Source organism: Haliaeetus leucocephalus, unplaced genomic scaffold (assembly GCF_000737465.1).
Source record: "Haliaeetus leucocephalus isolate CR32 unplaced genomic scaffold, Haliaeetus_leucocephalus-4.0 Scaffold417, whole genome shotgun sequence".
Lineage (NCBI taxonomy): Eukaryota > Metazoa > Chordata > Aves > Accipitriformes > Accipitridae > Haliaeetus > Haliaeetus leucocephalus.
In genome coordinates this window covers 4,404,507-4,429,646 of record NW_010972853.1, presented here as the reverse complement: position 1 = coordinate 4,429,646, position 25,140 = coordinate 4,404,507, and the positions used below count along the sequence as shown (strand labels likewise).

The 25,140-nt window shown below is 36.7% G+C and overlaps 1 protein-coding gene across 1 annotated transcript in view; it reads right to left on the bottom strand.

Moving 5' to 3' along the window:
• Positions 1 to 25,140, bottom strand: part of RASGRP1 (RAS guanyl releasing protein 1 (calcium and DAG-regulated)) — a 40,056-nt gene that overhangs the window by 3,651 nt on the left and 11,265 nt on the right. Inside the window, exons 3-15 of the mRNA XM_010574284.1 lie at positions 18,474 to 18,579; positions 16,302 to 16,364; positions 14,509 to 14,640; positions 13,263 to 13,416; positions 9,874 to 10,047; positions 9,038 to 9,154; positions 6,413 to 6,688; positions 4,082 to 4,162; positions 3,360 to 3,464; positions 2,217 to 2,326; positions 1,651 to 1,795; positions 890 to 926; positions 137 to 283 (exon numbers count right to left, since the gene is read on the bottom strand). Coding sequence (XP_010572586.1) covers positions 137 to 283; positions 890 to 926; positions 1,651 to 1,795; positions 2,217 to 2,326; positions 3,360 to 3,464; positions 4,082 to 4,162; positions 6,413 to 6,688; positions 9,038 to 9,154; positions 9,874 to 10,047; positions 13,263 to 13,416; positions 14,509 to 14,640; positions 16,302 to 16,364; positions 18,474 to 18,579 — 1,647 coding nt within the window. The remainder of the gene's footprint in view (positions 1 to 136; positions 284 to 889; positions 927 to 1,650; positions 1,796 to 2,216; positions 2,327 to 3,359; positions 3,465 to 4,081; positions 4,163 to 6,412; positions 6,689 to 9,037; positions 9,155 to 9,873; positions 10,048 to 13,262; positions 13,417 to 14,508; positions 14,641 to 16,301; positions 16,365 to 18,473; positions 18,580 to 25,140) is intronic.

Here is a 25,140-nt window from a genome sequence, read left to right as displayed (position 1 = left end):
AGTTTGTATGTTGATAAACCACTGCAGTTAACTAACTAAACCTAAAACGATGCTCTACAACTCAGCTTTAAAGGAAAAAGGAGCAAAGGAAAGATTATCTACATCTTTTAATCTTTTTAATGTGATCTTTTCTCACCATGGAATTGCTCTTTTACTCCTACTGGGCAGAGGCTTGAAGCAAGAGCCGATGTTGGGCTGTTGTCTGCAACTGAAGTTTTGGGTCTTCGCTTGCACTCTATCACAACCAGGTCTTTGCATTGCTTGTGACAGTTCATTCCACAGTCTGTAAACAAAAGTTTACATGATTCAGTGGCTCTGTTGTAGCATCTAAGATCAGCTCTCACACTATGTTGCCTCCCCAAGAAGCAAGAAAGCTTCTTTGGTGTTCTCTACATGCATTACCTGTTACAACATGCATCTGGTAAACAGACCAATGACATCCCTTTGCTATATACATCTCAAACTCCTTTTCACTGTGAAAATACAAAACAGCAACATTCAGTCGCAACAGTGTTCTGACTGTAAGAGTTGCAGAGAAAGCAAATACCTGTATGAGGAAGAAAACTCTGCAAAATACATGTTGTGAATGTGCTGCATGGTTTTCACAGTGTTGGCGTTTGCCCCCTTTGGAATAGAAGCAGTTTGTTCCCAAACCCTCTTGAATTCAGTTATGTTTTGCAAAGGGTTAGAGCTATCGGTTTTTAGTTCCTTCATCTTTGCATTTGTTCTGGACCATCTGTCTGTCATACTATTCTTGAATCAGTCTTCTCCTCCCTGAGAGGTCAGATTAAATAGGTCCATAGACACAGCAACTGATCTCAGGATGATCAGGTTTTTTTGTCATTCACCATCAATTATAGATTAAAATTAAAAGTATGAAGTACCTTACCTTTGCATCTGTATCCTTGTTTAATGACTCCCCATAGCTGAAATTCAAACAAACAGAAAGACTATGTATTAAAATATTTCTCTGCACATGTGATACCTCCAGATATAAAAATCCACTAAAAGCTCCACTCACTTTTAAGATCTGAACATCTGCAGAATATCTTGGGTTTCTACCCTTTTAATGGTGAGGTCAAGATATGAACTATTTACCTCTTTAGCATAAGGTAAACAGAATATTTTATGTGTGTTCCTCAGTCACAAACAAAATACCTTCAGCTAGTCTCTAATGAATATATCAGCAGATCTGACAGCCCCAGAGAAGTTGTGGAGCTGAAGTAGATGGGAGAATTCTATCTCAGCATCCTTCTTTGATCCCAGCTAAACTGGGGATTGGTAGGACAGTCAGTTTTACTAGATCTTTCTGTGCCATAGGCAGGGGCATGTCACGTCTGTACCAGGACATGCATTCTAACAGCCCCATGGAGTGGAAGGCTCTGGATTTGGAAGTCTTGCCTGAGAAGGTGTTTGGTGACACAACCAAACACCACAAGGTAGGAGCCATGTTTAAACAGGTAATAGTACTGCCAAGAAGGGTGTAAAGGGTACCTTAAATAGCTACGCAGGCAGAAGCTTGCTGTCCTATATAGCTTCACTGGCATTTTATATACATTCATTTCTGTATATGACATATGGTGATTATGAGGTAAAAAAAAGGCATTATTCCAAACAACGTTAACATAATATACTAAAAAGTAAGCTTACAAATCCAGCACAGTTGTCGCAGAAAGTAGGCCTTAAGTAAGTGGTCTCTTGGAAGTTGTGAGAAAAGCCAAGTCCTAATTTGGAATAGATTGAGCTAGCCCTCATAAAGTAAGCTGTTATTTCATCCCTGCTAATCAGACCTTCCCTGGAAATAAAGAAGAAAAGTTGTTTGTGAGACATACATTTTTCTTAAAAGCATAAGGAGAATTAAACATCTCTTCGCAATTTAAAATGTCAATAGTTTCATGGGCCAAAAACTACAGTGATCTCAGTAATCTTGTCAACTGCCCCCAAAGTATATACTGAATATTGTTCAAAAAAAATGTTTCTTTTTCTAATATCTGTTCTTCTTCTACATCAGCCTGGTTACCACTGCTGTAGCTCATGAAGATGTCATTCACAATACATTCAGAAGATGCTTTTGTCAGTTATATTTTCACTTCTATTTGTGGGTGAAGAGGATAATTTTACCATACGAATGACAGAAATAAAATTTAAACACAAAAACCCCAAAACCCCTCCCAAAACAGATGCTATAAAGTTGATAAGCAGAACTAGGTACTCACCAGTCCTTAGCCATTACACAAAATGAGAATGGAAAACTGGCAGCTATCTTTTCAAATTCTTCCTGGGAAATGTATCCATCCTGATCATGGTCATAATTTTTGAAGACAGACTGTGCAAGATAATAGTAGAATAGTTTATAACAAGTATGAGCTGAATTACCATTTTAGAAAGTCTCCACAATATTTATGGATTTCCTCTCCCACTTTCTCCCAGTATCTATTAAACAGTGCAACAGTCTAACTACTAAAGCAGCATTACAATTTCTTGATTTGTAGCAAAATGTAGATAAGTCAACATAGGCTGGACTAAATGCTTCACTACACAATGACAGCTATTTTTCAGTTTCGCTTTAATATCATTATGTCCAGGCCTACATATACAACTTGTACTAATGCTCTCAGTTGGCCCTCTCAGTGATGATCTCTGTAGCTCAATCAGTGTAGCTGCCTAGCTTATTTCATCACGTCAGTATTATGTGAAAAGTAGTTATATGACAGAATTGTCATGTAGACACCTATTTCCACTTGTGGAACATTACTGTTTGTCTCTGGCCCTAAGGCAAGGAGGATACCTAAGCCAAATTTAGAAATATATTCCAAAACAGCCTGTATCAAAGGATACCTAGCAATATCATAAGTGTTTAGAAGGAAAAGAGATTAAGCAGGGATGCAAAGATAAACTCTTAACCTCTCTCTCTCTCCCCATCAGTTTTGGAATCAATCACCTGAGCTTACTTGATGGTTTCCAGTAAAGCAGGTGACCCAAAAGAGAGAGAAAAAGCAATGGCTGCTACTAACAAAGCCATTGAGGGGCCCACTTTCAGACTCCACAAAACATGATGTTGGAGTCCCTGATAGAAATGGACTCCCTGGCTCCTTGGAAGAATGACTCTGGAAGTATACAAACCAGCATTCACACTCCCCAGTGGCTCCTTAGGCATTTAAGGAATTTCCATGCATGCCTCACAGGCTGCTGCTGCTATTTCCAGCTACACAGAAATATCTATTTGTGAGGATGGAAGTGCTTACAAACTCAGCATAGCTCTGAATGTGTCCACTAATTCTTCCCTTCTTTGTATCTTCTCATACCTAGAGATTAAGGCTACAACTGATATGTAAGGTAAATGGGCCAACCGTACTTACATCTACCATCCTCTGAACATGTTTGCTGATGGTTTTTGGATCAGGTTTTGGGGCTACTCCTGAGGCCCAGTCTGCAACTACTGGTGGTCTGGAAGGTGTCAAAGGCTAGAATAAATTGAATGGAACTTCATTAGTACCACATGGAAAGATTTTCGTTATTACACTTCTTTCGTTTGTGACAGTGGACTATGTGATACAGGACTGCAAAAATGGCCTGTTGGACCCAGCAAGATACTTTTGATAATTACATGGTACTTCAGAGGAAGCTCTTCCCTGAACTGTCCAAAACAGTGGTCATTCCTTAAATTGTCACAGTTCACTGACAGCCCTGTAAATTCACTGTCTTTTCTGTATTTATAAAACAGGAACAAAACTACAATATAATACTCATGGGTTTCATCATTTGAATCACATCAGAATTCTTCATTTTAAAGAATCAGTATCAGTTTCCAAGATTGAGCCTGATGTCATGTCTCTACACAAGTAACTTCATTTGTGTTTGTGTTCCTATTATGAAACCTGATATGGTGTAAACTCTCCCATATATTCTAGCTTAGGCTTCATCATCAACCAAACAATTTATGCTTTAACAGATTTTGCTCAGTCTGTAAAGCTAAAATGTTTTCAATTTAGCATAAAATAAAATAAAATGAATGCAAGGGATAAAAGTTGCATTACTCATCAAAAAAATCTTTTTGTTAAGAATCTGTAAAGGCCCTTACAGCAGCTCGGTGACTTCGTGGCTCTCGTGCATATGAAAGCTCATAAATTTCATCTTCTGTGTAGTAAAGATCAAGGGACAGCTGAAAACAAACACAACATTAGTTTAAGCCCAAAAGAGTCACTGCTACTTGATAAACTTGCTTGTGGCATGCATTAGTATTTTTTGGTGGATTAACTTTTAATTTAGGTTGCACCTAGAAAAAATGCATTTGAGCTGCACAGGTGTTCACAGTGATTTGAAAGGGGTACATTTCTAAATTCCAGACTATTATTGCCATTATCTGGAAATCTGTAACATTACACAGCTACAGTCATTAGCACAGTAAGTCACTATAGGCATAATTAGCAGTCATTTAATAAGTAACTTGAATATTATGGGAGTAACAGTTTTGCAAGTGATCTATCATGCAACAAAGCACAAAAGCACCATTCCAATGAAACTGTCCACCAACTCAAATTCTCAGAAAACTCTTGTTTAAACATGTCATATTTATCCAATCCAGCTGTGACCACATTGAACTAAGAAGTATATGATGAGGATAAAAAATAGACTTGCATATATTTAGTGAGAACCTTTAGCTGTCAACAGCAGTTATGTAAAGCAAGAAACATTACACCTGGGTAAATAAAGGAATTTGAAAAAATTATCAAATTTATACCTTTGATTTTGCATGTGTGCTGGAAAATAGTATAGCAAATATTTTATGGACTGGAAACAAATTTCAAGCCAAGATTGAAGACAGGTAACATGACACTTTTTGAATATTTACATGATAATATTCACACTAGACGTGATTGAATAGAAAAGCTAGACATAAATGTGTTACAAGCCTCAATCCATAGCAAGTCCAAAGAAAATATAAACTTGTTACAGAGAGCCAAGATTGCGGCGTTCATATGGATATAAATTAAGAAACCAAAATACGCTGTTTTATCCAATTAATAATCTTACTGAAACTGCAGATATGCAATAACTTTCTTGTGAACAACTGCAAGAATTACTGTTGTAGTCATAATAATGAACAATTTTAGATTATTGGGGAAATCTAAAGTAGTTTCTGACACTCAAAACCCAAAAGTCCAAATGTTACGATACCTCTATGAATTATTAACTTATGTATGTAATTATTAATACCTCTTCAAACTGATTTGCCTGCTAATGGGAAAGCATATGACTAAAGGCAACAGAAGGAGAAAGACTGTTGGAAAAATCAGAGAAACACAAAAATTATGTGCTCTGGAATGTTAGTACATCAGAAGCTCCTACTTTGAAATGAAGTAGTTCTTTTAATTTATGTCCTGTCATATACAGCTGCATGAAATTGTGGCCAAAGTTCTACATATTTGTAATAACCATTTTTATAAAACATTTAGGGGAAAAAAAAAAGGGGGGACTTACACTTACAATAATTTGAGACAAAACATTTAAAACATTTAGCAGGAAGAAATTCACCACTTTATGTAGCTCTATTTCAGGCCCTGGGCATGCGTGCCGAATTTCACACACGAGTACTCCCAGAGAGAACAAATAACCTCAAGCACATAACCATTTTCATCTATTAGCTTTTTGCTAAAACAGGACCTGTAACCAGAAAGTGGAAGCAGCCTATCTAGTTTTTCCAAGCTGAGGTACTTGTTAAGGCCAAACAAAACTGAGAAACAAGAAAGGTAGATTTACTATTTTAATAAAAGGTAGTATTTTAACTTACTAGGAGAAGCTAAAACTATTGTTGTGACATAGGTCCTAGGTAGTATCAATTTTGTTAGTAACGTGGCACTGACTAGATATGACTGGAAGAGTAACACAACTATATTTGACTAACATTTATGTCAGACAGTTTTTTAGTACCAGAAGAAACTTGGCTAGAAATATGTTATGTTAACCTCACACATCTTGAGGGACTGAACTTTTAGAAGTGAAAGTTTGTGTGTTCAACACAAGAAAGCTCTGTATGCAATCTTCTGCCTCCAAGGAAGCTTTCTACCTTTCTCCCTATTTAGGCTTAATCAGTGGAAGATTCAGAGCGCTTCCTTAGTGAAAGTACAGAGAGAATGCATACTACTATAGCGAAGCAGAAAGAAACATTTCCTTCCCTTACAGAAATAATTGGAAGCATGCTGCTGAACTGGTACCTCACCCTTGCTGCCAGATAAATCAGTATCACTAACTTTTTCTCTTCTTCTATTATTGTACATTTCCTTAAGGGAAAAAAAAAAAGAATCTTACGATATTATGTATTTATAATTAATGGAATTCTCTACTTAGTTGTTTGACAGATATATGAAATTATTTTTAAAATGGAGGTATTTATCTCATCTAACAGACTTACTGTAAGCAAATGAACAAGGTCCATATTAGCCTCCAGGGGAAGTGGCATTTCCTGGAGTTGTATCAGCTCATTTATATGGTTATACAGAGAGTATAGTTTGTATATGTTAATTTTTTTGTCCTCCAAGTAGTCTGGCATGCCCTCATAAAGTGATATCAAGTCTTTCAGGTGGACCCCAAGGATTGGGATCTTAAAGTTACTGCACTCATTATAGGCACGTCGGTAACTATCATAATTTCTGTAAGATGAAAGCAGTTCTGTCATTTCATTAAACACCTAAAAATAAAAAGAAAACAAAAAAATCAAATTCAGTTACTGGTTTTGTTCTGGTCATACAGCACAAGAATTTCCCGTGTTATTGTTAAGGGTTTACTCACAATGACTCTTGAAATGGATTTTAAAACTTTAGGCTTCAAATGAAATCTAGGTATTCACGTCACCTAATTTAACTACCTGCAATATGCAATTACAGATAGTTAATCTACAGCCTAATCTATAATGCTGGTCTTCCTACATTTCTTATTTAGTCAATGAAAAGAAATAGGATCCTCTCAAATCAAGGGCATGCATATGCAGTTAATGCATAAGCACAGCACAAGCTCTCTGACCTTCATAAAAGCAACTATCTTAACCTTCAAATGTGGAATGCACTTCTCTGGCCTCCAGCTCACCATCTGGAATTGCTCAAATTGGAAAGACCTGGCTGAGAAACGCTGCGTTGTGCTATGGTCACATCACAGCATGACCAGAACTCCTATTACAGTTCAAGGTGGCACATCTGTGCTTTTAAGAAAACTTTTTTTCCATGGAAATGAAGAAGAAACAATATATTGGACTTGTAAAGGCCAAATTAATCTTAAGTCTAGCAGTATAAATATTTGCCTTGTTTAAAACTATACAGGTACAAAGCTGACTCAACACTATAAAATCAACAGACCAATGTTTTCTTGCAGAAGTTCCTGTCTAACCCCTTGATTTTTAACCTTTACAAACTGTTCGTTACAGTTTAAAGTTTAAAGTGTGCTCCCAAGTTATTAATTACCAGCTTTTATTTACCTGCTTTCTCTTAGCACTTGTAATACAATTTCTTGATGCAAAAAGTTATTCAAATGATGGACACATATGCAGTCCACTCCTCATAATGACAAAATTTGTAAAACAGCATGCTTCTAAAATAAGCTTGCTAACTGGTTTTATAGATCCTTGCCCTGGTTTTGGCTGGGATAGAGTTAATTTTCTTTCTAATAGCTGGTATAGTGTTATGTTTTGGGTTCAGTATGAGAGTAATGTTGATAACACGCTGATATTTTCAGTTGTTGCTAAGTAGTGCTTATACTAAGTTAAGGATTTTCCAGCTTCTCATGCCCAGCCAGCAAGAAGGCTGGAGGGGCACAAAAAGTTGGGAGGGAACACAGCCAGGACAGCTGACCCAAACTGGCCAAAGGAATATTCCATTCTATGTGACATCATGCCCAGTATATAAACTGGGGGGAGTTGTCTGGGGGGCAGAACGCTGCTCAGGAACTAACTGGGCATTCGTCAGCGAGTGGTGAGCAACTGCATTCTGCATAACTTGTTTTGAATATTCCAATTCTTTTATTTTTATTATTGTCATTTTTTTTATAATCTTTTTTTTTTTCCTTTCTGTCCTATTAAACTGTCCTTATCTCAACCCACAAGTTTTACTTTTTTCCCCGATTCTCTCCCCAGTCCCACTGGGTTGGGAGGGAGGGAGTGAGTGGCTGCGTGGTGCTTAGTTGCTGGCTGGGCTTAAACCACGACAATCCTGAGAGCTGCAACCATTATCAGTGGGAAGTCATATTTCTGGTCTACACTCCAGGTATGCACTGTTCATTCAAGCTGATTGTACTGTGATAAAATCAGGTTCATTAGATACCTGTATGAAATCTTTCAGACCCCAAACAAGATAAAATTATAAAGCATATTAGTCTCTTAAGAAGTCTCTTAAGAAGCCATTTCATTGCTAGAAAATATGCTTTCCTTCACAGTTTTAGTAGCCAGAATCTCAGCAAAAAATATATCCATCTGTATTTCACAAGAATTTAATTGGAAATTACAACTGATTCCTAACATTCCACTGCATTATAATGTGTGTATTAGAGCTGTTTGTTCAAGTTTGAACTAGATAAAAATCTATCATAGGGAAAGATCAGATGAACAAAACCAATCCTTTCAGTTTTAAACTCAAAGTGGAGAGCTCTGTGCTAGCATTCCATAGACTCAGGATGGTTAATGTTGCTATGGATGACAATAGTTTTGTTCTCAAATGTTCTAGGATCCAATTCTCTGCTTTTGTGTTTGAATGCTACTCTGAACTACTGCATATAAATGGAAATGCAGCCTGTCACATCTGAGTATTAAGAGAAACTTTAGAGAAGCTGTACAAATCTTGAAGAAAGGTGGGGTTGGAAGTGTAGGAGTAACTGGTATCGTAGAGGTGAAGAGGCAAAGAAAAACCCTCCAAAACCAAAGGAGGTCTTCCTTTTTCTTTTTTTCTGTCTTTCTCTCCACCTTATCCAATGAAGTAAGGTTGTTTTTCGTGTGTGCGATGACAAAAAAGTTAAAGGTTAACTTATTTGTAAAACTTAGAGGAGCTATACCAACCTTAATTACATCATGAGGAACACATGAGCTTGTTTCCTTGAGTCTGGAAATGGAACTGTGACAAAGACCTCCTATCACTGCCATTAATGTATTGAAATTCTGCAGCTGGTGGAGCTTCTGTGTTGACATACAAAAAAATCAGTATTTATTATTTAAAGGTTCAAGTTGTTCAATATGCACATCCCAATTCTACATTGCCTCTACTGTCTTCCTCTAAAGTCTTACAAGTTTTGTGCCACTATCCATTTGATTTCATTCATTTTGGTAATGAGTTGTTATTTTTCTGGGTGTAACATGTACTTATTCTACTGTTATTAAATCAGGTATTAATTATGCCGATACAGTAAGTCTTCAAAGTACTTCCTCAGTACTTCTTCCTCTTCCCACACTCTACCACAACGAGGAAACACTGCCTATTATCTTGGTTATGACTACAGTTGAATTAGTATGCAAAGAATATCAATAGGACCATAGCAGCTCTGCTTCTATCCAGTAAGGCATATCTGGTAGAAATGCTTCTAATCATGGCCAAAGGCATGATAGCGGTTCATGCTTTGGAAAGGTATGCAGTCACAGCTTGGAATCTCACCAGCTGATTCAAAAGCAAGTCTAGTTTTTCAATGAAAATAATTTCTTCAGAATGGATATGAGAAAGCCATGGTGCCATGACACTGTAATATCTGAATACTTGGTATGAAACCACAGCATACACAAATACACATGCTGTATGTATGAACCAAGAGACCAGTGCCAACACCCCCAGCTGACCCTGCAGTAGTAGTGTGGGAAGAGCAACTAAAGGGCTCTTAAACCACACATGTCAAAATTTAACTAACCTGTGCAACATGAATGAACTTGATGAACACTTCAGCCCGAAGCTGTGGTGTTGGTCTGCTGAGAACCATTAGCTGCACCCACTGAGAGATACCATTGCAAAGAGCAATTGATCTTTCCATTGTTGGATTCTCCTTCACACAACTATTCACAATGTAGTTCTGATAATCTGAGAACTTAAAAAAAAACCAAAAAAAGGTGTAAATGAAAACTCATCTACAGTTTCATATACCTCATGATCTGTGTGCAGATACAGGTCTGCTTTTCAAATGAAATATACAAGATATATTTTACACCTGAAATATCCATAAGACTGAAATCTCTCCTTTGTCAAAGCTTTGTTCAGTTCAAAGCAGAAGGCTTCAACTAATTAAATTAGCTGAAAGCATCTTTTCACCCTAATTTGTATCACATCATTTGCATCATGTATATCTCAGGAGTCTTGGCTCTTATAAACCCCAGGATAAGTAGAACTGGGGCCTTCCTCCTAGCCTCAGTGGCTCCATAGATTCACTGCATCTAGGCTTCTTCAGGGAAGGTAAAACTGAATTTAAAGTGTAATCTAATAACTCAGTGATAGTTTAAGGAAGTTAAGTGTTCAGTTTATGTAGCTAGGGCACACTTCTGAATAAGCTAATACAAAAGCAAGTTCAATGAGATTCATGTAAAACTGAGATAGGACCATTAAAAGAGTGAGGGCTACAGATTCCTTAATATTTTTAATACAGCTTGTGAGATTCTCTTATTTAACCAAAGTGATCTAAAATTGTTCAGTAGACACCTGTATGTGACAAATAGATTTTTTAAGCCATTCTTCTGATTAAGATCAAAGAGAAGCAATCATTTGTTTTTGTTGATACAATGTTTATCCGTTCCCTTGATTTATCCATTAACAAGAATACACAAGAATTTGAACCATCATAAAATGTGACACAGGATTTATACATCCATTCTTTACTATGACCACTAATACTAACATCTTACCAAAAACATTCATAGCTGTAATAGACACATATTCCTTTATTAAGGCAACAGGAAGATGCTGAATGGCATTGATTCTTAAGAAAAGGTTGCAAATTGTCAAGCTGCTTTTTGTTTCTTGCTCTCCCCCTCTCACTTTCTCTCTGCTTTTTAACTTTTTTCCATCCATTTAATAAGAACTATTAAAACTTTAAAAAGCAGATATGACAGCAGACATCTCTGGATTTGTCCTCTTATTAAATTAAAAATGGAAGAAACATTAGCAGTAATAAGAAGAGCTGTCTCTGAGATTACATAGTACTTACTTATACTTATTGTTTGAATTTTGAACCCCAGCCAGGTTTGGCTGGATCTTGATTTTTAAGCAACTACTCTATACAGATAGATAATTTTTCAATATCTGACTACATAATTATGGACTTCATAGCAGTTTCAGTACAATTATGAATCAGTTTGATTAGTTTATATTTTGTTCTCAGCAGCTCTCTCCTTCACAAAAGGAATTTTTTTAAATGCTGAATAAATTTTTATCTAACATACTAAAGTTTCAAAATAACTTTGGTGCAAGAATTTATTAATGAGGTCAGCTGTAACAAGATTGTTAGTGGCAGATATGGTAAAGAAGTCCAAGTACCTAAATAATGCAAGAGTCTGGTATTGCAATGACTAACTTATGAGCCTCAATAGGAAAGCAGAATCCAGATTCTTACAACAGAATGTAGCCTCCCTGTATTTTATAACTATAAATTAAAATGGTTTCCAAACACCAGCATACCTGCAGTCATTACTCTGTGAACACTACTCCCTGCATTTTTCTTTGCTGCAAGACACATGGTGTCCCATGGAAGATTTTGCTGTGTGCTCTATACGTTCAGGGGATCAAGTATTCCTTTCTGACTTTCAAATGACTGAACCTATGAATAGTTTATTCCAGTGACTGATAACACAGCAGGTCATTTGCAGCCTTTCTCCCAGTATATGCTGCCATGTTAGAATAACAAAAGGATTCTGTGGCTTAGTATATAGTGAATACATTCTGCAAAGAGTTAATTAATATAGCTATTTATTAATTACACATTATTTTCCGATCTGAGGTCTTGGTAAACTCAGTTTATACCAAAACATATGCAGGGACCCTGCATATAAAATGTATACAAGTATGTAACTGTTGGAACTCTATGACACATCTGACACTGACTGCTATCATACTTGTTATGCTTATTAATCATTAATTACTTTATGTCTGCACAGAGCTTGAAAATGTTAAGAATTATATAAGCTTTGCATATTATTACTGCCTACAGGCAGCAATCTGTGCATGACTCTGGTTCTATGGCTTTTTGAATTTAACACAAAACATGAAGAGTCATATACTGTCAGCTCAAAATAAAGTACACTAACACACAACTGTGAAATCTTCCACAATCTATTGAGAGCCCCTTTCCTTGCAAGACTTCATCTTCAGATTGTAGTGTTTCAAAAAAACCCCCACCAAATAACCAAAACAAACAAAAACCCCTAAAAAACCCCACTTTGCTTTCACTATTATCATCACACTGACTTTGCAACCATCTTAGATTCTGGTCTCTAATGTTCACTTTTCCTTTCCATGTGTGAACTGTATCAGGTTTGAATAGAAGTAATGTTGTAGCATATGAGGATGCAAGTGAAGCCAAGGTGCATAGGGAAGTTAGCAACTTAACTGTTATCAACATAGCTGAGAAAACAAATCAAATGAAAGAAAACATGAGACGAATCCTTAAGAATTGTTTGTGTACTTGAAAGCTTGTCTAATAAATTATTTTAAGTCCCTCTCACATTAAAAACATGGCATTTTCTCAAGTGCTTTCTTATCCCTAGTCTTTATTTTGTTATGCATAATCAAAAATGGCAAGCAGAGTCCAGTGGACATCTTCTATACAGACAGTCCATTAGTCACTGCACAAGAATGCTGCACTGTTTCCTACAACCACAGGAGGTTAGCATTCTAGGAGAATATTCCAAGTTTCCTTCATCCCATTTTAGCCTGATTACTGATTTGGGTCAAAGGAGGCTGCTTGTTCCTGAGCCCAATGACACCACTTGTTCTAACAAAAAGAGATTATTTGGAAGAAGATCAAATGGTTTACTCCTCTCCCTTCCAACTGACCATGCCCCAGCTCTGTTCCACAGTTGCTTAAAGGCTTCACTCTCCCTCTCTGAAATGACTGCAGCAAAAGGGTATGTACTCAGAATAAGTACCACTGACCACCTTCAAAACTAGTAAAACAAAAAGAGTCTGGACAGACTCAGCTTGTCCAACAGCTTGCACTGCAGGGTTAATGTTGCAATACTACCCCTCTCCCATCTTTTCTACGTCCTTCCCATCTTTAAAATAAATGACTGAATGAATAAATAAATAATCACTTACTGATATTCTTCTGAAAGACTTAAATTCAAGATAGGTAAGGTGGTCTGACAGCTCCTCTGGTTCAAGGTGATCAAAAAGAAGCGAGACTTTCCGTTTCTTACTGGTGTTGGCCTTCACACGCTGTGTCAGCTTTCGAGACCAATCCCTAGAATTTCTTTTAGACAAATTTTAAAACAGAATTACCCTGAGTTACTTTCTGAAGAGCAAACTTTTCCTCTCTCCCTAATACAAAAGTAACATTGTTTTCATGCCTTACTGCAATAAAAAGTGAATTATTTGAATTTCTAAACAGCAAGCTCCTTTCATGCATTAGAGATTATAGGACAAAACATTATTGTTAGTCTTTATTATATTGATGTAGCACATAGGTACAATACAACTATATTACTAAACAGCATGAGATTATATATTGCACTTCCAGAATTGCTGTCCGTAACTTTGTCTTCACTGAATACATCCAGTGCTCCTCCATTTAATAATTCTTACACATTTCCTTGACCAGCCTCTGAGTATGAACTGTCTGCCTATGCTATCGCCCACGGAGTAATGAAATTTAATTGGATTTGAAAAACTAAATATCCTCTCTCATAACCAGATATAAAATGTATGCCAAATTCTGCTCTGCTTTTGCCTGTGCATTTCCAACCAAAGTATGAATTGACACTGTTATACAATTCTGCAGAACTATCTTACTCTCATATAACAAGGAAGGTTCTCTTCCCAAGAAGGAACAATGTGATATATAACTGTAGGATTTATTCTGGACAGGAAAAGTAATTTTATAACTAAAATCACACAAAATAGTATCAAGAGTTTGGCAATGTAATAAACTGTATCTTCTCACTTACCTTTGGTGTTAAAAACAAATACTTTTTTTACCTCATCTGTTACCCGATCAAAAAGTATTCTTTCTCACTGACTTCAAGTGATCTTTCAAAATCATTAGGCCTCTACAAATTTTCTAAGTTCCCTGGACAGAGTAAAATTTATCTAGCATAAAGAATCAGCACAAAGTCTACACAGCAGTTAAATTCAACCTAAGTCATACTTGAAAGGCATTCTGTTCCTCTACATATTTAATCTATAATGATGTATAAACTCTTCTAAGGATAGATAACATATGACTTACTAAAATTAACCTACTATAGGACCACTATCCTGCTATACTGGAGAGACATTATATTTGAATAAAGGAATTTCAGAGCAAAAGTTTGTTTTCCAAGCATAATGAGACTTTGGCACTCACATTTGGGTTGTGTCAATTAGATGACAGTGTAACTCCTCACCATTAGCTTTAACCAGTTCTTGAAATTCTTCCATAGTTGTGGATAGTTTAGAGTCCATTTTGAACATAACCCAGAACTCTGTAATCCAATACCTATTGCACATTGAAAATACAGAAACACAAAAATAAAGGTTAATGCTGTATAGAACTATACTACATAAATGTTTGCAAAAAATTCAATATTAAAATTTCTGGTTTCACATTAAATCTAGATAATATGCATGCTGATTTTTTTCTTCATGAACTTCTAGATAATTTTATATACTCCTTTAAAACCTGAAATTATTTAGTCTGGACATAAAAAAAATGCACTGTGGTAGTCGGAATTTTATCTGTTAACTGAAGAAAAATTTACTAATTATATTTAATAGTTTACAGATGACTCAGTCTCACATGCACAAAATATTTTCCAAGAACTACACTTTTCTATGCTGGGCATTCAAATTGTTTCAGTCATATATTTTATATTTCAATTCCTATAGGTGACTTGTCACCCACTGTGGTGGGTTGATCCTGGCCAGCAACTAGGTATCCACGCAGCTGCTTGCTCACTCCTTCCCCACCCCTCCCAGCGGAATCACAGAGAGAATAGGAAGGGCAAAAGTGAGAATAATGTGTGGGTCAAGATAAAGACAGTTTAATAACTGAAAGAAAAAAACTAACCAAACAAACAAGTGATGCAAAGGCAATCACTCACTATCTCCCACAAGATGCCCAGCCAATATCTGAGCAACAGCTACTTTGGAATGACTACCCCCCAAGTTTTTATTGCTGAGCCTGATGCCGTATGGCATGGGAACACCCCTTTGGCCAATTCAGGTCAGCTGTCCTGCCTGTGTCCCCTCACAACCTCAAGTTCACCCCCAGCCTACAGTCTGCGGGGGCAGAGTGAGAAACAGAAATTGCATGCTGTGCAATCACTGTTCAGCAATAGCTAAAACGTTGGTGTGTTTTACTTACAGATGCAAAGCACAGCATCATAAGGGCTGCTATGAAGACAGTTAACTCCATCCCAGCCAGACCCACTAGACGCATGCATGTAAAAATCTGTGCTTGTTGGAAAAATGGAAATGCACATTCTTACAGATGCATGTATGTATGAATTTGCCTAGAAGCAAAAATGCTCCCAGATCTCATACAATACCAAAGCATTCTGACCTAACCAGTAATCTGCTTTGAGATAATAAAATCATCACTACTTAAGACAAATTTTACCTTCCTGTTACTACTTATTTCCCATTTTGTGTAAAAAAAGTTGCATCTTTTTTCCTCTGTTCTGTTTTCTGTAAACTGAGACATCAAACTTTACTATACTTAATTAAAAAAAAAAAAGTTATCTGGAATCATTGCAACTGACTAAGTAGAATTACTAAGAATTACCTACAGAATGCAATGAAGTTTTGCTTAATATAAGCAATACAGCTGCAATATCCCACTTTTTTTTAATAGACCTATGTAATATTAGACACAATGCTACCAATTCCTGAGCACTGTCAATTTTCACTGATGTTTAAGATACAGATTCGTACAGTCTCAGTTCAAAACTGTGACCCAACAATTCATGCACTGACTTCAACGGATCTGCACAAAGCTGGTTGGGCCTTTTTGTGTAATGCTGCTAAAGTGAACCTTGAAAAGCTGAAGCAGGATAGCTGTTTCTCTTTTTAATGTCAGCTTAAAATATGCAAAAGTATTCTTAGGTATGGCACATGGGTAGCTGCAGACTAATAGCTACCAAGCAAGAATATTCTTACCTCACAAAATAGCATATCTTTACACACAGCATAGAAGATTTATTTTCTAAAGCATTAAGATAGGTAGAAAACTGTTAAGGAAAACCACATCCATTCACATATGACATGAAATGTAACATGCTTGATACTTCCCTATCTGTAAGCAGTAGGAATCATTCTACTGATGGCATATAATATCAGATTAGGGTTAGCAAAAGTTTATTGCAAATATGACTACTATGAGTAATACTGATGTAGCTGCCCAAGTACTGAATAGTGTTAAGTAACAAAATGATTCAGCTTTCTACAGGTGTTTCTTTGCAACATGCCTCACAATTTCTAATAAAACTCATGCCCTTGCACATCTCACTAAAATTTGAAACAGTAATACCAAATTTATCAATTACTGCTTTTATGAAGAAATCCTTTTCAGTTAATTACAATTCACTGGAGCTTTTCCCAAAAAGATGCTATTTTCCTTTAAACATAACCAGTTGTATACAATGGTAGAGAAAAATGTGAAATGCCTCTCCTTGCTAACCTCACCTTCCTAACCTGTGCAACAGTTTTCATTTGATTTGCTGTATAAATAACTGGAAGGAAACACCCAGATTTTTAGTCTATTAGCTCTATAAAACAATTTGTGATATTGTAGCCAATATATTTTGAAGACATGGAAAATCCATTTGGAAAATGTATTATGCGTATCTTGATTCTTCTGCTGTAGATTACACACATATTTTCAGTACTAAAAAACATAATTCAATGAAAATACTTTGTGGATCCTCCCACAGTCTGATTGAAATGAACTGCATGCTAAATCTACTGCAACTGAGGGAACATACCATCCACAATTTAAGCACCCATATGAAGGGCTTAAATTAGGCTGACTGTAGAACTAGTGAGGTCTGAATAAGTTCCCAAATATTCTGAAGGGCCCTGAACTGAATGTCTGAAATTAGATCGCTTACAAATCATCCATAACTATCTAAAATCACTCACATAATTTAGGGGATGGAAAATGGTGAAACCAGGACATTTGCAAGGTTTTTCAAAATACAAGAACCCAGACTATCTGATCAATTCAAAACCGTCTTTACCTTTCAATGTCTTTACAGGGAGCTATACACAGAGTCAAAAACCAAGCTTGCAAAATATGCAAGTCTGATAAAAGTTTGAATCACTTCTCTGACTGTAGAAAACGTTACTTCTCAGAAACATGCAATTACTTCCTTCCATTTTCGAAGAGCACATGAGCCTAAGTTAAATGCAACACTACACCACAGTTGTAGCTTAGCACACTTGATCTAACACTTGTGGTTAGAGAAGCAGCAGGACAGTCAGAATCCAACACTACAGTAACGCTCTGTGGTAAATGACGCTGCTTTTAAAAGCCAGAAAGATACAGAATCTGGGGGAAGAAAGAATTACCTAAATTAAATTGTACCAAAATTGGCTACAGATTCTTAGCATGTCAGGTCTGCTTCCTGTGCTGTGCTCATCTAATTAGGAGTAAACATTTTGGAAAGCTAAGAAGTCAGGTAATATATTCCACAATTCCTAAGAAAGGCTAGTATTGCCAATATGATCTAGTAGCTTTGTTGTGAAAAACCTAATGAGCCAGAAGCACGCATGTATGAGTCCAGGCAGTCACGTCAAAATGGGAACAAATGGGAAGGAAAAGCTTATGATTTATTTCAGTGCATTGTAATTTTGAGTGTGTGAGTGAGAAATAGTATTTGTTGAAAATTTTCATCTCCAGATGATACAATCAGAGTATTTTCAAAAATTACACTTCTGTTCTTTGCTCTTCTATTTGTATGGAGGACACAGAGAAAGAGATCCGAAACTTAGGCCCACGTTCACAGTACCTAACTGAGGTGCCTATGTTAATCTAATACCTGCTAGGTAGTCCCTCCATGGCCAATGGACAGTGATTTATGCTACTTCAAATCTGAATTGGAGTTTCATCTTTTTCTCTGTGGATGATAAGCTAAACCAAACAAACAAAAAAACCCAACCCTAAACCAAACAAAAACACACTATACAACCAAAACCTGTAAAGAACAAGTATATTGTTTAATGAGTAGAACAGTAATACAGCCATAGATTAAATATCCTCTACTTACCCGTTTCAAAGTTGTCAAGTTATCTAATATTACCTTAACAGCAGGTGAATATTACAAAGGATATAGATCAATGAGTTTCTGGAGCATGTCTGCAGAGGAGATGATAAACTGATGCATGGCCAGAATTATCTTTAGCAGCTGGTTGTTTTGATATGCATTTCCTTCTAAATCTGGGGGAAAAAAAAAAAAAAAAAGGAGTATTCATATTGAAATCTTGGTATACCTTGGTAAACAACTTGCAAAAGGCTTTTTCAGAACACTAATTCTAATCAGGCCTGTTCACCTACGCTATTTGAAAGATAGCAGTAACTTAGTAACTTTGGAAGTGCATCATTTTTCTGATGAGAACTATATATCAACAACTATAATTCACTAACAGGATTTGGAAGATCCTTGAAAAAAAAAAAAAAAAAAAGCAGTTATGTCTCAAAAGCACTCAAAATATCCAGATAATTATACATAAGGATCTCAGCCCAGCAATGCACTTAAATGGTTAGCTTTAGGCAGATGAGTATAACCTTTGAAACAAACTAATGAACTGCAGAACAAAAGAATTCAGTTACTGATCTACACCAGTCAGTCAGTGGCATGACTGAACTTATCAAACAGAATAGCGATATTCTTAAGTGTTTGTGAGGCTTTTTGTACAACTGACATACATAACACTAAAGTACGTGCACAGGTTAGGATCTATACCTAGATGCACATGGAACAAGATATAACGTATGCAGAAGCCCAGAGGTTAACCTATGCATACTCCTGTTGCTGGACCTAAATGTCCCAACACATTTCCTTGAACTATGCGCTACAAGGATTTCACTTGAAGAAGGTTTTTAAGACTACATCTATCTTCTGGGTCTTGTGGTTTTTTTTTCCATATTCAGAAAAGATCAAGGACATCAAATGTAACAGAATGTTTAAAATAGTTTCCATTTCTGTAACAAACACAGTAGTGAAAGTGTTTGTAAACATTAACAGATGATTTTTTTTCTACAGCCTGCCATGAGAGAACCTAAGTAGCTTGAACTGGAATTAGACGCCATTTCAAACACAAAAGAAAATTTACCTTTTTGAATAATTTTAAATACACTGTCCTCTATGAGGATAAATGTACTTATCACTTAAAATAGCAATAACAGAAACAATATACAGAAGCAACGCACAATAAGGCAAAATGGAAGAGGTAGGTGAAACAGCAGATTTGCAGCATATGAAATGGCATCTATTACTAGAGGGGAAAAAAAAAATTTTTAAATTGCACAACGCCAAAAAGGAACATTAAACTTAGCCCACTTGCAAAACAATATAATCCATGTTAGTCATTCAGGAAGAGTTTCCATGCCTTTCTACAGGAAGGTATCAAACGTGAAGAGAGAACCCCAGAGCCCAGGCCTTTCCTTTCGAACAATACATTGGATCTTTGGTAGAACTAATAAAGCCTGATTTCCTCTAGATCTGTCTCCTCTGTTCTTCACTCCACAATAGTCCTATTCATGCCCTTTATCACTATACTCTCCCCTGAAAGTCTTTTCCTTCTCTTCCTCACAACAATGCCATAACTCCTCACTCATGCTTAAAGCTATCAGCTACACAAAACCTTGAATCCAGGCTGACTGGCCAGACAGCAAATCAAATCAAACCAATGCTGGGCTCACACAGCTGCCCCTACACCAACGTGGGTACTGATCTGGATGGCTCTCTTCTACACAAGCAATTCTTTGAGATTCCTATCTTTCCATTAAATTTAGTTTAAGCTGGCAGACAGGCTGACTATTTCATGCAGAGTAGATACAGTTTAGTAGGAAGGTGACTCAGAATGGCCTTGATCTGTAGTTTACACGTGAAGTTATTGTTTTAGCTGACTGTTTGAAGCCCTGAAAGCAGAGGATATGCTGGGTATCATATACCTGGTGTGGGTTAACTTCATTCTTCTAGCAAAAGCTTAGTCAGTTTGGAGGAAACTTAATACAATAAAGAGTCCAGAAATACCTACAGCCAGCCTCTCAGGCAAGACAGGCAGAAAAATCCTGATCAGTAAATTCTGGCAGAGCCTATGTGAACATGCATCAACCCACTCAGCACTATCAAGCCCAGAATGAGAACTTCATGCATCAGGTGATCTTCAACACTGAACACGAGACACTGCTTTCTGAATCCATCTTCTGTAGTTACACTTAAATTGTAAGGAGCAATTCTACTTACAGCAATATGGGCGAGGGGAAAGTCTGCCTGTCCTATAGCCCCATAAATGAGACCCCAAGTAACTAAAAGTTCTTGAGCTGCCTTTTGACTTATACTACAAGTTCTCAGTTTTATAGCATGAACCAAAGTTTATGCATTCCTTGTTCGTGTTCTCACATAATTTCATTCATTACCTAGAGAATCTTTCTGGGATATAAACTGCCTAGGTATTACAGCAGGTGCACTGAGGGCAAAACAGCAAAGTATTCATCCAGAGAAGTAGGAAATTTGCAGAGGAAGGCTGGGACATCAGAAATCAGTACTTATTCAGGCCTTTAATATTTGGCATTTTGTACTCTTCCAGTGTCTTCAGGAAGACTAAAATTATTTTAGGCCTTGCACACAGAGGCCTGTAACAATTTTCACCCATTTTAAAAAAACTTGGTGTTCTGCCAGAGCCTCCATCCAACAGCTCTTGTTTAATCAGAAAAGCAGTTCAATATATCCTTAACTTTGAAGCCAAATCGTCATGTGCACACATACTATTAAGTATATACAGCTGTAATTAAATCACCAGGTTTTCAGAAGCGCTCAATATAGATCATCTCCAGCTAACAAAGACAGCAAATAACTCTCTCTCCTAGCAGTTTCTCCTTTGTACATATTCCAAAATCCTCTGCCATGACATAACACAGGTACCACTTGGTACCAGGTTCCAGACTGAATTTCTGTCCTCTGGAAGGACTCTTTTCCATTTTACCTTTTCCATTTTACAATTCAGAGAAAAACAGTATGTTCTGACTACTACTAGTGATTAGGTCAACACATTTACGGTATTTTCTTTCATAATGAAAGTGCATTTGTGCTTCACAACATCCAGACCTAATTATCTCACAACAGGAATAGACTTCATTATGACAACATGCAATTATTCTGCACGCATTAAAGCGGTACTAAATTTTGCGCTGTCCATTCTCTCACCCAACTAAAAGGCTTATCTCCACAAAGAAAACCATTGTATTAGTGATGGTTTAAAAACCAAAATAAACACTCTGCAGGAAAAAAAACCCTTAAGGTTCCCAGTACAGTTCAGCACTTAACAGCAAGCCTGCATGGAACTGTAGCAGTTTTACAAACACAAGCAGTATCAAATATTTAATGTCATCTTCCTGACCAGTTTTAAAAGGAAGGACTTTTCAAGTGCATACACCATGATACAGCAGGTGTTACTAAACAGAATAATATTGAATCTGATTCCTCTTCCATCTGTATTTCACAAATTCATAATTCAAAAAAATCTATGGAGTTAAACAGCTAAAAATGGGCCTTAGGTGAGCAGAGACTCCAGCTCAGTTTCAGTTTCAGAACTGTCACTGGGTCTTTCGCATCTCTGACCACTAGGTCACTTCTTTTCAGAGAGCTAACCTGTAGCTGTGTGTAAGGAAGTAACAAAAGCGGTGGTAAACTATCTCTGTGCAAACGGTGGAGCCAATAAGAGGGCTTTCCTGACTGTGTTGCAAGTGTCTCTGAATGCCTCTGCAGCATTCTCTTGAACCTCCAGCAGTTTGTTTTAAAACTTTGAGACTCATTTTCATTTCCGTTTGTATACCTGTTTCTAACCACACACCCTGCTGAGCAAAAACCACTAAGTGAATACTAAATAAAGTGGAATGGGTGTGTTTCAGTTAGTCGATTTACCTTAAAGCAAGCTGCAAAATACTGCATAAGCCTTAGCTTTGTTTCACTGCACCAAAATACAAATAACCCAATGGTTACACGGTTTTCCTCCTCTAAATGCCTTTATTGTACTAAGATGTTTTAATAAATATTCTTTGAAACAAACAAGGAAGCGGGAGTTGAATATACTTTTCCAGTACTTAACTACATGAGTCAAAGCACAAAGACATTTAGGGCTAAATATTTTATTATGTACATAGTAACACAAAGCTGCTAAAAACTACAATTACAAAAGTTCCATTGCATATGCAAGACTCAGAACACACAAGGGTAAGAACATCATAATCTAGGCCCATCAGCCACTCTATTGCACGATGCAATTGGTGGCTCCCTGTAATCTATGACTTAGAAATAACTGAAGTATCACTTGTTCCTAGAATAGTTGAAAGAATCGAAGTACTCAAAGGCCAATAAGCAAGGCTTTAAGAGCACGCTGCCCGCTTTTCACCAGGTCCTGATGGCCATGAAGCCTGTGGTAAACACACTTAACAGAAAGAGTATGTTCAATAGAGAAGATCGTTGTACTGAGACCTTCCCACTCATAAGTGCAATGATAAGGCAACAGGAAGAATGCCAAGGATGTGTTAACTGAACTGAATTTTGCAAGAAAGAAAAGTTAGCTTTTCTAGGTCTAAGAGGCCTTTATTTCATAAGCATTGTCTTTATTTCATAAGCAGGTTCCAACTCTATCACCTAGTGTACAATTTGAAATGAATCAGAAATTAATCACAGAGCACTGACATCACGTGATCAGTGACTAAGCTACTAAGAACATGAATAATTTCTTTAGAACATGAATAACTTCTTGTAAACTCCCTTAAGTCTTCCAGTGGTTATCAGAAAGTAGCACCAGAAGCAATGCAATGCAAGAAAGCATCAAGCAATTGCCAGGCAGTCTTATTAAGTGCAAAGCTGAAAGTCATGGGTTGCTATACTGATATGCTACATCGAATTCTTCAAGATTTCTGCAAAGTGGTTTTTTTTCTGGTGGCTTAAAGATGATGGTGTGGGGATGGTGTTATAAATGTCTGCAAAGATTACTAAAGCAGCATGTGATTTGAAAACTGAGGGAACTGATGTTCTCAAGGTCTCAAAGACTTCGATGAAACACACAGACGTGTATGAAATCTGAAGGTACACGTGGGAGTACATGCTAGGGTTTAGTGACTGAACTGAAACAGCCATAAGTCAATGTCTCTGCCCCACGAGAGGTGCAGTACTACGAGACAACCTTAGACTGGCTAGAAGCAACCAAATTTGAATTAAATATTTCATGAGTATTTCATGGATAGTTCCTGGAACTTCCCTTCACAAACAGCAAACACTCTGTTCCCCTTCAGCTTAAAACTTATGCAACACATAGTAGTCTTCTTACTACAGATTTATTATTGCTGTGTTGGAATTTGGTACCCTGTCATTTAACTCTCTTCATTAAATTGATCACATTTGGTTAGAATCAGATTCATAAGAAGCCATCACCCTGCTCATCAGTTATGACACCATTGAGGGTCAGCAAGCACTTTCAACTTAAACTAGGGTGTTTACTTTTTGAATTGGAAATAGTCTTTATTTTTTAATGACAGCTGAAAGCTCAGCTGATGGCAGAAATCAGGGCTAGGAGCTAATGTACCCTCTATTCCCCTGCTCCAATGCAGAATCAGCTTTCTCAAAGCCAGTATGCTTCAGAACCAGTTTAATTTGTTGTTAAAATTCTACAGTGATGAGGATTTCACAGCTTCTGTAGGTGACTTATTCCAGCACTTGAGCACGTCCGTCATTAGAGTTCTCCTTACTGTCTAATCAAAGACTTCAGGCAACTTGGGCAAGCTTAAGCACATTATACCTGACCCACAGCAGACAGAAAAAACACTCTATCCTTTATCAATATATTTTCTCTATTTAAGGATTGCTCCCCTTGTCTCTTTTCTGAGCTAGGAAACACCAAATTTGTCAATTTTATATAGGTACATAATACCTTTATATATGTATATATACATTTTTATATATGTAAATGTACATATATAATGTGTATATATATAAAAAAATAAAAATAAGCACACATATCCCTCTACACATGCACTTCTATCCTTAGAGTTTCTGCAGTGGTACAATATCATTAAACTATCTTCAGTTTTAAAATCCATCTTCCCATTCAGATCCTTTTCTGAAGAAATGCTATATACCAAGGATTTTACCTTACTGTTTTCACAGCTGAATACCCTAAGTGTAGAACTTTGTACTTGTCCTTAGTGAATTTTTCTTTATTTCAGATCAGTATTTTAAGTGCGTAATATCTTTCAGAAATAACTTAATTACAATGTCCTTACAAAGATGACACACTAATTAGGTAAAAGAATTATTGTTTTAATTTTAGCTGAAACAGAAAGCAGGTGGAGTCTTAAGCTCTCCAGCTTACATTTAATTCTATACAGGACGGTGGTGTTCCCCCTCATGCAACTAGAATGCTATAATGTTTAGCAGACAGTACCAAAATACTCAGGGAATTGCGCTAAGCTTTTTTTTTTTTTTTTTTTAAATTGGCTTATTGTGCATACATGCTTGTAACTATTAAGTGAGTAATACATAAATTTATTTACACAAGTAATTGGTCTTAGGAGGAAAACTCCAAAATTAAAATGAGAACAAATCAGTATTTTCCAGAGAAGAAAGAATCATACCACTTTGTGATCAATCCTGCACCAACAGAACCCTAAACAAGCCAAGTAAACACAGATGTTGGAAGAAACCCTATAAACTTGACACTTCTCCAAGTCTACTTCCCCCTTCAAATTCCCTACAGAATGGGGGGGGGG